The sequence below is a fragment of the Pseudopipra pipra genome, chromosome 15 (assembly GCF_036250125.1).
Source record: "Pseudopipra pipra isolate bDixPip1 chromosome 15, bDixPip1.hap1, whole genome shotgun sequence".
NCBI classification, from domain to species: Eukaryota; Metazoa; Chordata; class Aves; order Passeriformes; family Pipridae; genus Pseudopipra; species Pseudopipra pipra.
The window spans coordinates 18953506-18965613 of record NC_087563.1 but is presented as its reverse complement, the minus strand read 5'-3'; the positions used below and the strand labels follow the sequence as shown (position 1 = coordinate 18965613).

Genomic DNA, 12108 nt, shown 5'->3' with positions numbered 1-12108 from the left:
TTAGAAGCAGGTGGGCTTGAATGCATAAATGCTATATAGATACAAACCTGAACAAAAAGGTCAGATTCTTTCAACCTGGGAGAATCTGAAACATACTGATTCCCCAGAAATAGTGGCTTTTTTTTTCCCCTATTAAACCAAGAAAATCTGACCTGTCACTGTGACAGAGATAGCAAAGGAAAGGAGTGTTTGTGCTCTAGGAGCTTTTTTGCATTAACACCAGTGGTGAAGTCCCTTCACCCTCGGTCCCGGCTCCATCGCTGCTGCCGTGGCTCGGGGTTCTCACCTCTCACCATCCAACTCTTTCCAAGGATCTGACAGCAACTGGCAAGAGATGGAAATGTTTCTCACATGGGTGCAGCTACCTTTGTCACAGAAACTGGAAAGATCATTTTTATTGTTGTAATAACTGAACATAGAGCAGAAGAACAGGCAAAACCTGGTTATTAATTATTCATGTGGCTCGGATCCAGAGCCTTTCTTGCTGGATATGTCATCTGTGTTAAATTCCCTGGCCTCAGCCATGTTAAGAGAGCATGGATTTTCCTATGGTTCTGCTGTCACAGGAATAGGTCTGTGGTGATTTGAAAAGAAACTACAGACCAGATGATGAACAGAGAGATGGCTGAATGACTAAAGAAAGTGGGAATGCAACTGTGTAGATTTTCAGGCAAGGCTGAAGCAGCCAGTACAGAACAGCCCCAAATGCAGCTGACTTGAGTCCTTCCCAGCCATGCCAGGATTCCTCTGTCCCTCATTTGCAGTTCATTGAACAGTTTCTTGGGATGTCTTTGGTTTGTCCCTGTAGTCTTGTCTGCCTCTACAGGAATTATACAAGGAGAAATGGTTCTAAGGACTTGTGGCTTCGCAGCTCTGAATAAGCGCGTGTACACAAGTGTTGAATGCCTGCATGGCAGGGAGAGTGCAAAAAGCTGCTGACTGGATTAGTTCATTTATGCAGTCATGGGAATTCATCTGTAAATAATTATTAGCCACCCAATTAACCAACTTGGATGAGAAAATGCGGAATATACAACAGGTATGGAATGAGGGAATTGTAATGCATTTTTGCTTTTTGAAGACATGATCCTGAAATGTAGATTATTTTCAATGAACCAACTTTTCAATAGCTAAACTTTAGCAAACATCCATTAATTGCTATGGTTTGACGGATGACTGACCAGACAGGAGTATCTAGATTATTTGAGAAAAATTTGTTATTCACATTCTAGATATGTCTGTTCTTCCTTATACTCCAAAAAACATATACAATAATCAACCCGTCCGAGAACCTGGGGCTGTATATGGGGCTTTCTGGGATTTCTAGGTGCAGTGGCAATCCACTTATGGCCATTTTTTAGTGGCCTATTTCCCAACACAGATCTTCAAATATGATTTGCAACTGTCGTGTTATATTTTGCCTTATTAAAGAAGCAGAAGAAGACTCCTGTTTTTTTGAGCATTATGCAACCTCTGGGGACTGCTTGTCTGCCAACAGTTCAATTCATTACAATACAACACTAAAATAAAGTATAAAGGCCTGCAAATACATCCTCCTCCACAAAATAATAGCCTTGACCACATTTTCCTGATAAAACAGAAACCAGACCCAGATCTATTTATGTGGCTTAATAGATGCATAGGAAGATAAATATTTAATTACCAATTTGACACTGTTTATCAGTTATGAGCAATACACTGTCTCTGGTGCACAGCTCTGATTAGCTCTGTAAAACCCAGGACAGGAAGGAAATAAAAAGGCGTTTACAGATATTGGCTGACCAGTCTTGTGGATCCTGTGCAGCTTGTTGGACTGCTATTTATTGATTAGTCTTATAATGCCTTTGTATCTAATTAAAAATTCGGGACAGGCTCTGTAAATAAGCTGTAGACAATGTCTGGTGTAAAAGAGGAACTACCCAGTCACAGAAATGAACTGGGAATACCAGAAGCTCCGTCTGTCCTGAATAATTACACATGTACAAAGTGGTTTGCATAATACAGTATTTTTTACATTCAAAACCACTGGAATAGTGAACAGAAATCCAGTTTGTCTAGTTCTAGTATTTTTTATGAAATTCATAAAGCTAGCCCTTTCCTCCTGTTCTGTGGTGCAATTTCATAAGCCCTCTGATTTTAGGGTTTCTACTATCTTCCCAGAAGCAGTGAGTTTTGCAGCAGTATCACATTCTCTGTCCTTCATGGACTTCTACAGCCACCCAGAATTTTTTTCTAACAACTACTGATCTTTTTATGTTTATGCATTTGATTATTTCCTTCCTAAATCTTTCACTCTCTAACTACAAAAACTACTTTCAAATTTTGAAATGTTCCTGTTTTCCTGTTCCCAAAGTGCAACATGTCCTGATCCATGTAATCCACGTGTGCATTATATTTTGCAAACCTTATACTTCTGCAGCGCTTGTTGCGTTGCAGTAGCAGTCAGAAAAATTAAAGCTTATTCTTCTCATTGGTCAAATCTGAGTTGACAGAGTTCTCTAGAAAAACTTCCTTGAAGCCTCTCATTAGCAACAGACACCTTTTGTTCTATAATGTGATTCTAGGTAAGCTCTATAAAATTTTCATTTTGACACCCAAAAGTAAGGAACAGCAGCATTTGCTCATACGTTTCACAAGTGGCGAACTTGCTGGGCAATTTTCTCACCAAATTTGTTTCTTATTTTGAATTCACAGTGAATATAAAAGGTCAGAAATTAGATATAGAATAGTTCTTACGGCTAAACAGAACAGACATTCATTTGAATTAAACGTACTGTGCGATATTGTGCTTCTCTTTATTTTTGCCGCTCTTTTTATACTTAGTGTCCACTTCCTGCCATATTCGCCAGCTAGTTTTACATTTGCCCCATGTAGAGACCGTATATTTAATAAATCACACACACTTCAATAGCTAAAGACACTGTAAGCATAACATGAACTCTGAACTATGTCAGTAAAGCAACCTCAGTATTAGTTTTGAAGTAGGATTTTACAAATCTCTTGCTTTCTTTGTAAGGGCTACCCATGGCATCCAAATTTTGCAATGTGGTGAATTTTTGTTCCCTAGACTTTTCCATTAGCTCATCCCTTTTTTATTGGAGGATCTCGTTACCATGCAGTGGAGAGGGCCTTACACTGTGAGCACGAAGGTCACACAAGAGAAGTGGTAGTTTTCTCATAAATGATTGAGGTATGCATTGTTTGAGAAATGATTGCGGACATACTTCAATAATACAGAAAAATCTTAAACCCATCTCAGTTTCTAAGTGTATGAAGTCAACTGTACTAGTTCATGTAACTCAGATGGTATTGTCTTAGTGTGTATTTTATTGCACATTACCTAAACTAAACCACTGCTGTTTACACAATGTAGATTGTAGTAAAAAAGCAAAAAATATATCCAAGTAACGTGTATGGACTATTTAGTCATTTTAATGAAATGTTCACAGGGCAGAAGGTTTTGAGTTTACTTTTCTTAACAATCCCCACAATTTCTGGACATTAGCTAAGTCATTTCCTACTGCTTGGTCAGTGACTGTGGAAGAAAATTACAGTTCTAAGTAAATGTTTAGTTTGGATAGTTTGGAGGGAAAGGAGCTGCCACTTCAGGATGACTCACTTCAGACAAGAGAAACAGGCAGGATGGTTTGTAATATTCCAGTTGCTTTTTTCCTGCTGTTACTGGGATTTGCTGACTATTCAGGGACAGAATTGTGACATCTGGCCCTTTCAGTTAATCTTCTATTTCTGCAGTGCGTGCAAAGGAAGAGCAGCAGATAAATGAAGTCATTTCAGCAAGTGCATCAGGCTTCAGGAAGCTCACACTCAAACAAGCCTTGTCCTTCTCTGCCCACAGTTCAGCCCAGAGCTCAAATATCCATCTTTGACACGACAGAAAGAGAGTGAGGGAGTTTGGAAGGGCCAAATCTCAGCCACCCTTTCTAGTTCCCTGCTCCGAACACCCAGCGAGCAGAGCCCTCAGGGACTGGCACTGGGAGTCTCTGGGAGGAACGAGGCCAGAAACAAGAACTGGTTTTGAAATGGAGTAAATGGAGATATGGAAAGTTTACTCCAGTTTCAAATGCCTTAACACCATCAGCAATGGGACTGATATTAGTTTCTACCTAAATTCTGTTCTATACAGCACTGAAAATCGTTGCATAAAGTCTTAGCATTTATTTTGGCTGTATGGCCATTGAAACATTAAACTGGTGTACTCAGGCTGCATTTAGGTTTCAAATAAATCTATAAATTTGGAATATTTGTCCTGTCTTTTCTTTTAGTGAAACTCTACTGCAAATATGTGCATGTTAAGAGAGTATTTTTAAGTAGAGTATGGGTCTGGCTGAGGAATATTGGACTTAATGTAGCTGCCAGTATGCTAATATGTCACTTAAGTAAGCAATGAACACTCTTTAGGCTCTGCCAGCTTTACCAAAATATTTGTAAGAGATAGACCAGACTCATGACAATCCCTATTTTGTTGTTGGTTTTTTTCCCCCACCTTCTAGTCATTTAGATACCACACCTAGATCAAAATAATGTAGTTTTGTGTATCTGTGGTCATAAAAACAAGAGGAGCAAGGAAAATCAAACATAAGGTAACTGCAGAAGAAGAAATATAAACACAGGACATTTTCCCAAGTTTTTATACACAGCAGGTCTCTGAAAGCAGCTCAGCAGGCTGAGTAGCTTTCATGGGCGTTTTGTCCTAGGAATTGAGTGACTCTCTGCTGCTTTAAAGTGCATGCTAGCTGCTAAATACTTCCTTTTTAATGCAAATTGGGTGGACTGGTGTGTGTCATCATATGAAAAATTACACATAAAACATTATGGCAGTACTTCAGGTGAGTACTACAAGCTTGAATGGATATCCCCTGGGGGGGGGAAGTTTTCTTTGCATGAAAAAGTGTATTTTTGCTTCCTAAGTTTTACTGCTTCCCAGAATGTACCTTGTTCACATTAACAGAACATCAGAGTGCTTTTGATTCACCAATGCAAGATGTGCTGAATCAGGGGATATGGAACTTGTAGCATGTTAAGATTTTATTATTTTCTATCTCTGGTCAAAAGAAGAGTTGATTAGAGATTCTGCTCAAGCAGAAAATTAATGAAAATAGCAAATAAAGGAAACTCGAATGAGGGCTGAACTGTAGTTAGTTTTCAGTCTGGGCAGGATGAGACTTTAGAACGCATTTGGATACACTGCTGCCTTTTGTGCAGTCCAAGGGGAGATGTATTGCTGGTTATATTTTTGCTTTGAGAGCAGTGTGTGATGTCTAATGGTGGTTATTAACAGCTCTGGCTCACACATATGCTGCTCTCCTGTCCTGTTTTGCACCTTTATATTTATTTTCCTGGCAAAACGAGAAAAGTTAAATGCTTTCTCGAATTTCTGACTAAATATCTTCCTTGGCTAAAATGGAAGAAGATACCATTAGGCAAACATGGCTACAGCTGGGAGGCTCCATTCCACTTTTTTCACCAAGTATTCAGACTTGGAAGGGACCCACCAAGATCACTGAGACCAACCCTTAAGCGAATGGCCCCTGTGGGGATTGAACCCCCAACCTTGGCTTTATCAGCACCAGGCTCTGACCAGCAGAGCCAAGCCACAGTTTTGCCCTGCTCATAAGACCAAACATGTCATTGGTACTGAATGTCCATGATTCAGGGGTTGGAACTTGAAATAATTCTCCACCTCTTTCTTTGCACATCTGTGCAATGCACAGCAGGCTCCTCTCAGCTCTAGTGCATCTCACTTCATATAACAGCAATGCTGGCCTTTTAGAAATAAAATGGGTGGGGGTATTTCTGAAGCCAGAATTAACACAGATGTCTGAATTTAAATTAATATACTTGCCAGATCAATAAAATAAGGTAAAAATTGGAAGCAACCTGAAAAAAACCAAACCTGCTTACATTTAATTCTTCTTTTTGAAAATAAGAAATAAAAGACAAGAGATATCATGCATCTACAATCATGTTAATATGCAATTCCTCTTTAAATCCTCTCTCATAGTCACTTATTTTCTTTCCACTGAGAAATAAAAAATTATATATTCCTAGAATAATATGTTTTTCTTCTTAGTTAGTAGAGTTAATTTTTTTTTTTTACTGAATGCAGAGTTCTTCATTTATCATTTTAAATTCCATTACTTGTTTCCAAGGAGATAGAAATATGCAGAAAAATCATTTGAGACTCTGATTTGTAAGCCTGTTGTCTTTAATGAGAGTTGAATGTGTCTTTTTTAAAGAACAAAGTAAACTTAGAGCCTCTGTAGTAAAGAGGTTGGGATTTCCCACTTCATTTGTGTGCAGGCCTACTTTCTGTGTCTGGAAGTTGGGAGGGGATCATAAAATGTTCCCCTCAGTATCAGATCATCATTGAGTGGCTCAGCTCTGCTGTTTTCTCCACTGGAGCAGTGGAGGAACTTCCCTCGCCCACCCCCCTTGCAGTGGTGGTTTCTGCCAGCAGTCCCATGTACCCCTGGAGGATGGGAATGGACAGGAAAGAACTTGTTTTTCTGCCTGTGAGCTGTTCAGAAATGCTAAAGCCTGGATGGTTTCACAGATATTTAAAAGCCTGTAATTGTACTGAGAAGTGCCAGTGCTAAGTTCTACCAGAGATCTCTGTCTTGGTTTGATTCTGTTAGTAAAATCCGAAATGAACCTGGGGGTAAACACATCAGTTGTCTTACCTGAAGTAGTTTTCACCACCTCAGTTGTGTTTCTTAATCCTGTGAAGGCGAACTGATAAAGCCTCCAGGACCTGGTGTCCCCCACCTCGACCGAGCTGCGCTTCCACTGGTAGATGATCTCTTCTCTGGGGTACCCATCTTATTGCAATGGGAGATACAGAAGCTTTGGGTCAGAGTCAGTGCTAGGGTTTGGGGGTACTTTGGGCAGTAAAAATACTACTTTTTATTTCTGAAAAACCTGGAGAAGCATATTGCAAATAAATTATAGATATGTTTTCCTCAAATTACTTAGTAGTGCCTTTTACTTAATGTCACATTTTATTTTATTAATTACAAATTGAAATCACATTTGAGATAAATTTTTCAAAACTAGCCTTTCCACTTTTGTGGAACCCATAGTATATAGTTTTTTCCATCCTTCAATTTTGGACAAAAAAAGTCTGCAGCTGGACCAGGAATTCACACCTTGACCTGACTGCAAAATGTCAAACTTGAGTCCAACTAGTGCAATAATAAAACACCTGTGTGCAAACGGAAAGTGTAAGGTCACGGGACTTTGATGCTGAAAGTAAACATTTCTACTTTTATGCTCAGATATAAGCATAAACTAATCACATAGGTCCAGAAATTTGATTTTTTTTTTTTACATAGCATTCCTCAATTTTTTTTGTGAACGTATATGATCCACATACTGAAAATAAGATCAAAATAAAAGTGAAAACCATTGGGCTAATTAAGAACATTATCTTCACTGACTCTAAGAATGTAAATATAAATTTATAATAAGCAGTTCAGTATGGGGCAGAAAAGGGATATTTTTAAGCAAGTTACTTACAGCTTGAAAATTCCAGGGGGCAGGAGTGCACATCCATTGGGAAGTTGTGTAACTGTAGCTGACACTCTGCATCAATTGTCAGCCTGAGAAGAGATCAGGATATACAGAATGCACTTGAGAAGTTTGTCCTGAAAGCTACATCATGGCAAGCAAAATAAGATTCTTCATAATATGGATCTTGACTATGAAATATATAAATATTATATGTAGGGAGAGAGAGAGAGCAGAAGTAAGTTATTGAGAATTATGTAATTGTTTGAATATTCCAAGCATAGGAAGACATCATGGTTACCAATAACCACTTTCTTTTTTGGTTACATAGACCCTGATCATCTTTTCAGACCGTGTAACAGAAGAAGGTATTAAAGTTCTGTTCCTCTGCATCTGAAATGGCAACATTACTCATGACTAACAAATCCATAAGTAGATATACAGGTCATCTCATGACCAGTGACAAATCTTTGTATCACAACATGCCATAATGCTCTAGGGAAATGTATTTTCTGTGACAAAAATTCTATTTCCGAAATGGCGGATGGCAGTCCAAATTTAGACACCTGCATCCAAGACAGCCACCTAGACTCCCTTCCCAGCTGGTGCAAAGGTGCTCTGAGGATACACTTCATTTCCTCCCAAAATACGACATTTGCACTACTGCAGAAGAAAAATGAACCAAGAGGGGTTTCTCTCCATTGAATATTAGGAGAGGGTCCATAATAACTCAGGTAGTGTAGGTGCTATAGATCAGGTGAAGACATGTACTTTTAGAAATCCAGAATTAGATGAGATGTACCCCCTGATGTGCCTGCTAGAAACTCTACCATTTTTCATTCAGTCCCATCCTTGCCATGAGCAGCAGGATCTTGAACTTTGGAAAGGAGGGAGGAGGTGGGGTGAGAGAGGAAAAAAAGAAGAGGAGGAGAAATGTTTATTTGTTCCATGAGTCTCTAGGAAAACTGTAGGTTTCTGGTCTTTGCTGATCAGCCTGTGAGCTGGGTTTGTCTACAGGATCCTGAGTGTTCCTGCCTGCTAAGGGCTCCCTGAGTCTCACCCTGTGGGATGCAGGGGGGGTGCTGTGACCACCAACCACCAAGTTAATGAAGTCAAAGAGAAACATTAGGAATTTAGGAGCCAATCTAATTTCCTTGTTGCCCTTCCTCTTTTCATTTTCATCATCTTGAGTATCACAGATACTTGATTTCCTGCTGGTCAGGATGGTTCCTGAGCCTGGGGGGAGGTGACTGAGAAAACTCAATCCGCCCTTTCGGAGCTCTCTTCTCTTCAGAACAGAATCCCAGACGTGTTAAATCCCATTTCACTTGTGCTTTAATCTGGATCAGATCCTTACTGGTGCTTGCTGTGGCTCCCTAGCACAACTGAGTAAACACTCATAACAGAAAACTCTTTCCAAGTTCTATCAGATACATCTCCTTCTAACGAGAGAACCTGAGGAATTTGAAGAGAAAGGTAATGACATCTGAAGAGACAGTAGTGTAGCCAAGTTCAAATCTAACATTTCCAAAGTGGATCTAGGATCATTTTTATCACACTGACTTTGATTTGCATTGGACTTCAATTTCGATTGTTCTCTTATCTCTTCGGGTGATGCAACTTGTGATGAATGTAAAATAACTATGAAATAAATCTTCTTTTTGTAATCCAGACAGCTGCAACGTTAAAAGGTTGTGTTAACCAAAGCCCCACCTCTATTCATTAAAATTATGAGTATAATTTTCTTCAAAACTTTCAGTCTAAAATCAGATGATCCTGTCTATCATCTTTGATTCTATACTCTCATTTTAAATTATAAATAATTTGACAAAAAATGCTGTATTTATCTGTATTTTACATAAACCCAAGTATCATATCACATGTAAAAAAAAAAAGTAAAAAAACCCAAACACTTAAGATTTTCCCATTTAGGAAGTATCTTATGGTGATTTGTAATATGAGTTGTTACATAAGGCACGTGCTACACTTTAATGTAGGCACACACATAACTTAATTATTGAGAAGGGAATCTGTCTCTGTAGGAAAGCTACACATGTGACTGGAAAATCTGGACATGAGCACAGCAATTTCAGGTTCATGAAAATTTTAGTGGAATGGGGCATATCCATAGGTTGGAATTAAACCTTAAATGTTCAATGCCGAAATGATAAACCTTACTCTCACAGGATATTTGAGGAACAAAATGCTTTTGCAGTGTTGAGCCTCATCTAGCTAAATTGTAGTTAATTCAGAATAAGACACCTTTGATGTATATAATACCTCCTTTTATACCATCTACTTAGTTCAAGGAAAATTCAAATTTATCAGTTTAGTGGAATAAAAAGGTAAAAGACAGTAGGGACCAAACCAGTGGCAAACAATAAAACATACCTGAAAATGAAGAGTAATTACTGTAAAAATCTGTAATCATTTTAATATAGGAAGGTGACTATCGTGGAGCAAGACAGTACAATCCATAGGAAGAAATAAAATTCTTTATTGTGCCAATATAACATAAATTTCATGCAATGACTATCTTCTAAATACTTCCCTTTTTCAGGGTTTTATGAATAAATAAACAGGAAACCCCAATGTTTTTTCCTTCAGGTTAGTGTCAAATGACCTGAATTCAGAGGGTCTTTCTCTGGCTTTCCTTACAGAAATTAAAGTTATGTGTAAATACCTCAATGTGTACAAGACTCTGCCGTCATTCCAGATCCTGAGCATCCTATTAGGAGTTGTTATCCAATGAGCATCAGCTTTCTTGGAATTTCGGAAGAATGTGTCTGGTATCCAGATCTTCCCAACCATGTTGCTGTTTAATCTGAGCACTTTTATAGTGCTGTTGAACTTCAGACGTCTGTCATACCACGTTTGGGCGAAAAATATATCAATTGTATATTCCTGTTGTGTTAACCAGAAATACCGATGAAAACATAGCACTCAGCGTTTTACACAGCTCCTGATATGCTTTCCTTAATTTCACATGAAAAAACTGAACTACAGAAGATGATCCTAGAACCGGTAAAACCAATTTTTTTGTGAATTTTACAAAAGATTATTGTTTAAAACCAATTTATCCTGTTATTTTTCCCACTGAGAGGTAAAACTAGGGTAAAATTGAGTGTCATATGCACCTTTCTAGCTCTGTGTCCCCACATCTCAACCCAGACCTGCTCAGGCCAGAGAACAATTACCTATTTCCTTGGATCTAGGACAGGAAAAGTTTGAGCTGACTGAACTGCCTGTGTGCCATGGTAATATCAGCAGTGGGGAAGCCTGTGGAGAGGATCTGGGCTTTCTGCTTTTTATCTCTGGGTGGCAAGAATTATCGTATCATGAACAGCTTTCCTTATTTTGTAGCAATCTGGAAGCTCAGTTTTACAGGAGTTAAACTGTCCCAAAGCGTGTGAAAGTAAGGCACATGAAAGTGTGTGCATATGTTAAAAACTATTATTATTACATTTTTCAGCATAGAGCTCAGTTTTCCCATCTCATAGAGATTTATACCTCATAATAGTCCTCACATTCATAATTACAATGAGGTTTTAAAAATAATACAGGTACAACACATTGGAACTAATGGAAGCTTTGTCATGTCAAAATGATGGAGACGTGGTAAGAAGGAAAACTGGCAATCATTTACGTACCATGTTGATGGCATTCACAGGCCCAATGCTGTTTACATACATGTCAGTGTGAATTATTGTTGGTTTAACTGGAAGAGAAACACGAGAATCAGTGAAATGAATGAAGGTCAAAGTCAACTACATGGAAGTCAAACACAATCATATTATTTTAGTACTTCTCCTGGATGGCTGTGGTTGCCTCACATTTAAATGTGCATATACAATAAATATAGATTTGCAGCAATGTCTTCAGTTTGAAATTAGCTGGAGACACTTTGAGACAAATTCTTGTATCACTTATTCTATCAGAACTAATTCCTTTATGCTATGAGAATAAATACTGAAACGAATGTTGTTAGCTTAGAGTGACTCATATCTGACTGAGAGGATGTATATTTTGTGTCTGGTCACAGCAGCACATCTGACAAAACACTATCAATGAGAACAAACATTTTTCTTATGGTGTTTTGGACCACCTGTTTTACATTATAATGCCAAATGCAACATTGCTGTTGCCTGCAGAGGTGGCTGTAGGCAAGTAGCAATTTCAGGAGCCCAAAGCAAAATTAATACTCAAGGCTCTCAAACAGAAATGAAGAACAGTTGTTAGAATAAATTTATTTTGAAATTACTCTATTGTAGCTTTATTATTCTTATACACCTTGACTAAAACATGATGTTTTTTCTCAATTGCTTTTAAGAATGTCTACTTCCTCTCTGTTTCTGGAGTCTTGGATCAGGAGAATAAGTTCCTCTGCTAATTTACACTGTATATGTACATTGAAGGTTAAAGACTCATCCCCCACTGTGAAAAATTCCTTTGTTTATAAGCCTCTATAAACTTGTTAGAAACAGGTTCCTTCATTAACCTTGCTGCTCTCTGCTTTCCTGGGCCTTCCTCAGCCATGAAATCTCCTTGCCTTTTTCTATAATCTTATTACTGCTGCATCCT

General features: G+C 38.4%; 1 protein-coding gene and 1 long non-coding RNA gene across 5 annotated transcripts in view; one reads left to right on the top strand and one right to left on the bottom strand.

The window, feature by feature from the left end:
• The window catches only part of LOC135422799 (uncharacterized), a 166307-nt gene that overhangs the window by 69996 nt on the left and 84203 nt on the right, over positions 1–12108 (top strand). The window lies entirely within an intron of this gene.
• Positions 1–12108, bottom strand: part of GABRG2 (gamma-aminobutyric acid type A receptor subunit gamma2) — a 62139-nt gene that overhangs the window by 26619 nt on the left and 23412 nt on the right. For all 4 annotated transcript variants that reach the window (XM_064672301.1, XM_064672300.1, XM_064672297.1 and 1 more), the window contains 4 exons: positions 11178–11245; positions 10211–10431; positions 7537–7619; positions 6702–6839 (listed from right to left, as the gene is read on the bottom strand). In XM_064672301.1, coding sequence (XP_064528371.1) covers positions 6702–6839; positions 7537–7619; positions 10211–10431; positions 11178–11245 — 510 coding nt within the window. The remainder of the gene's footprint in view (positions 1–6701; positions 6840–7536; positions 7620–10210; positions 10432–11177; positions 11246–12108) is intronic.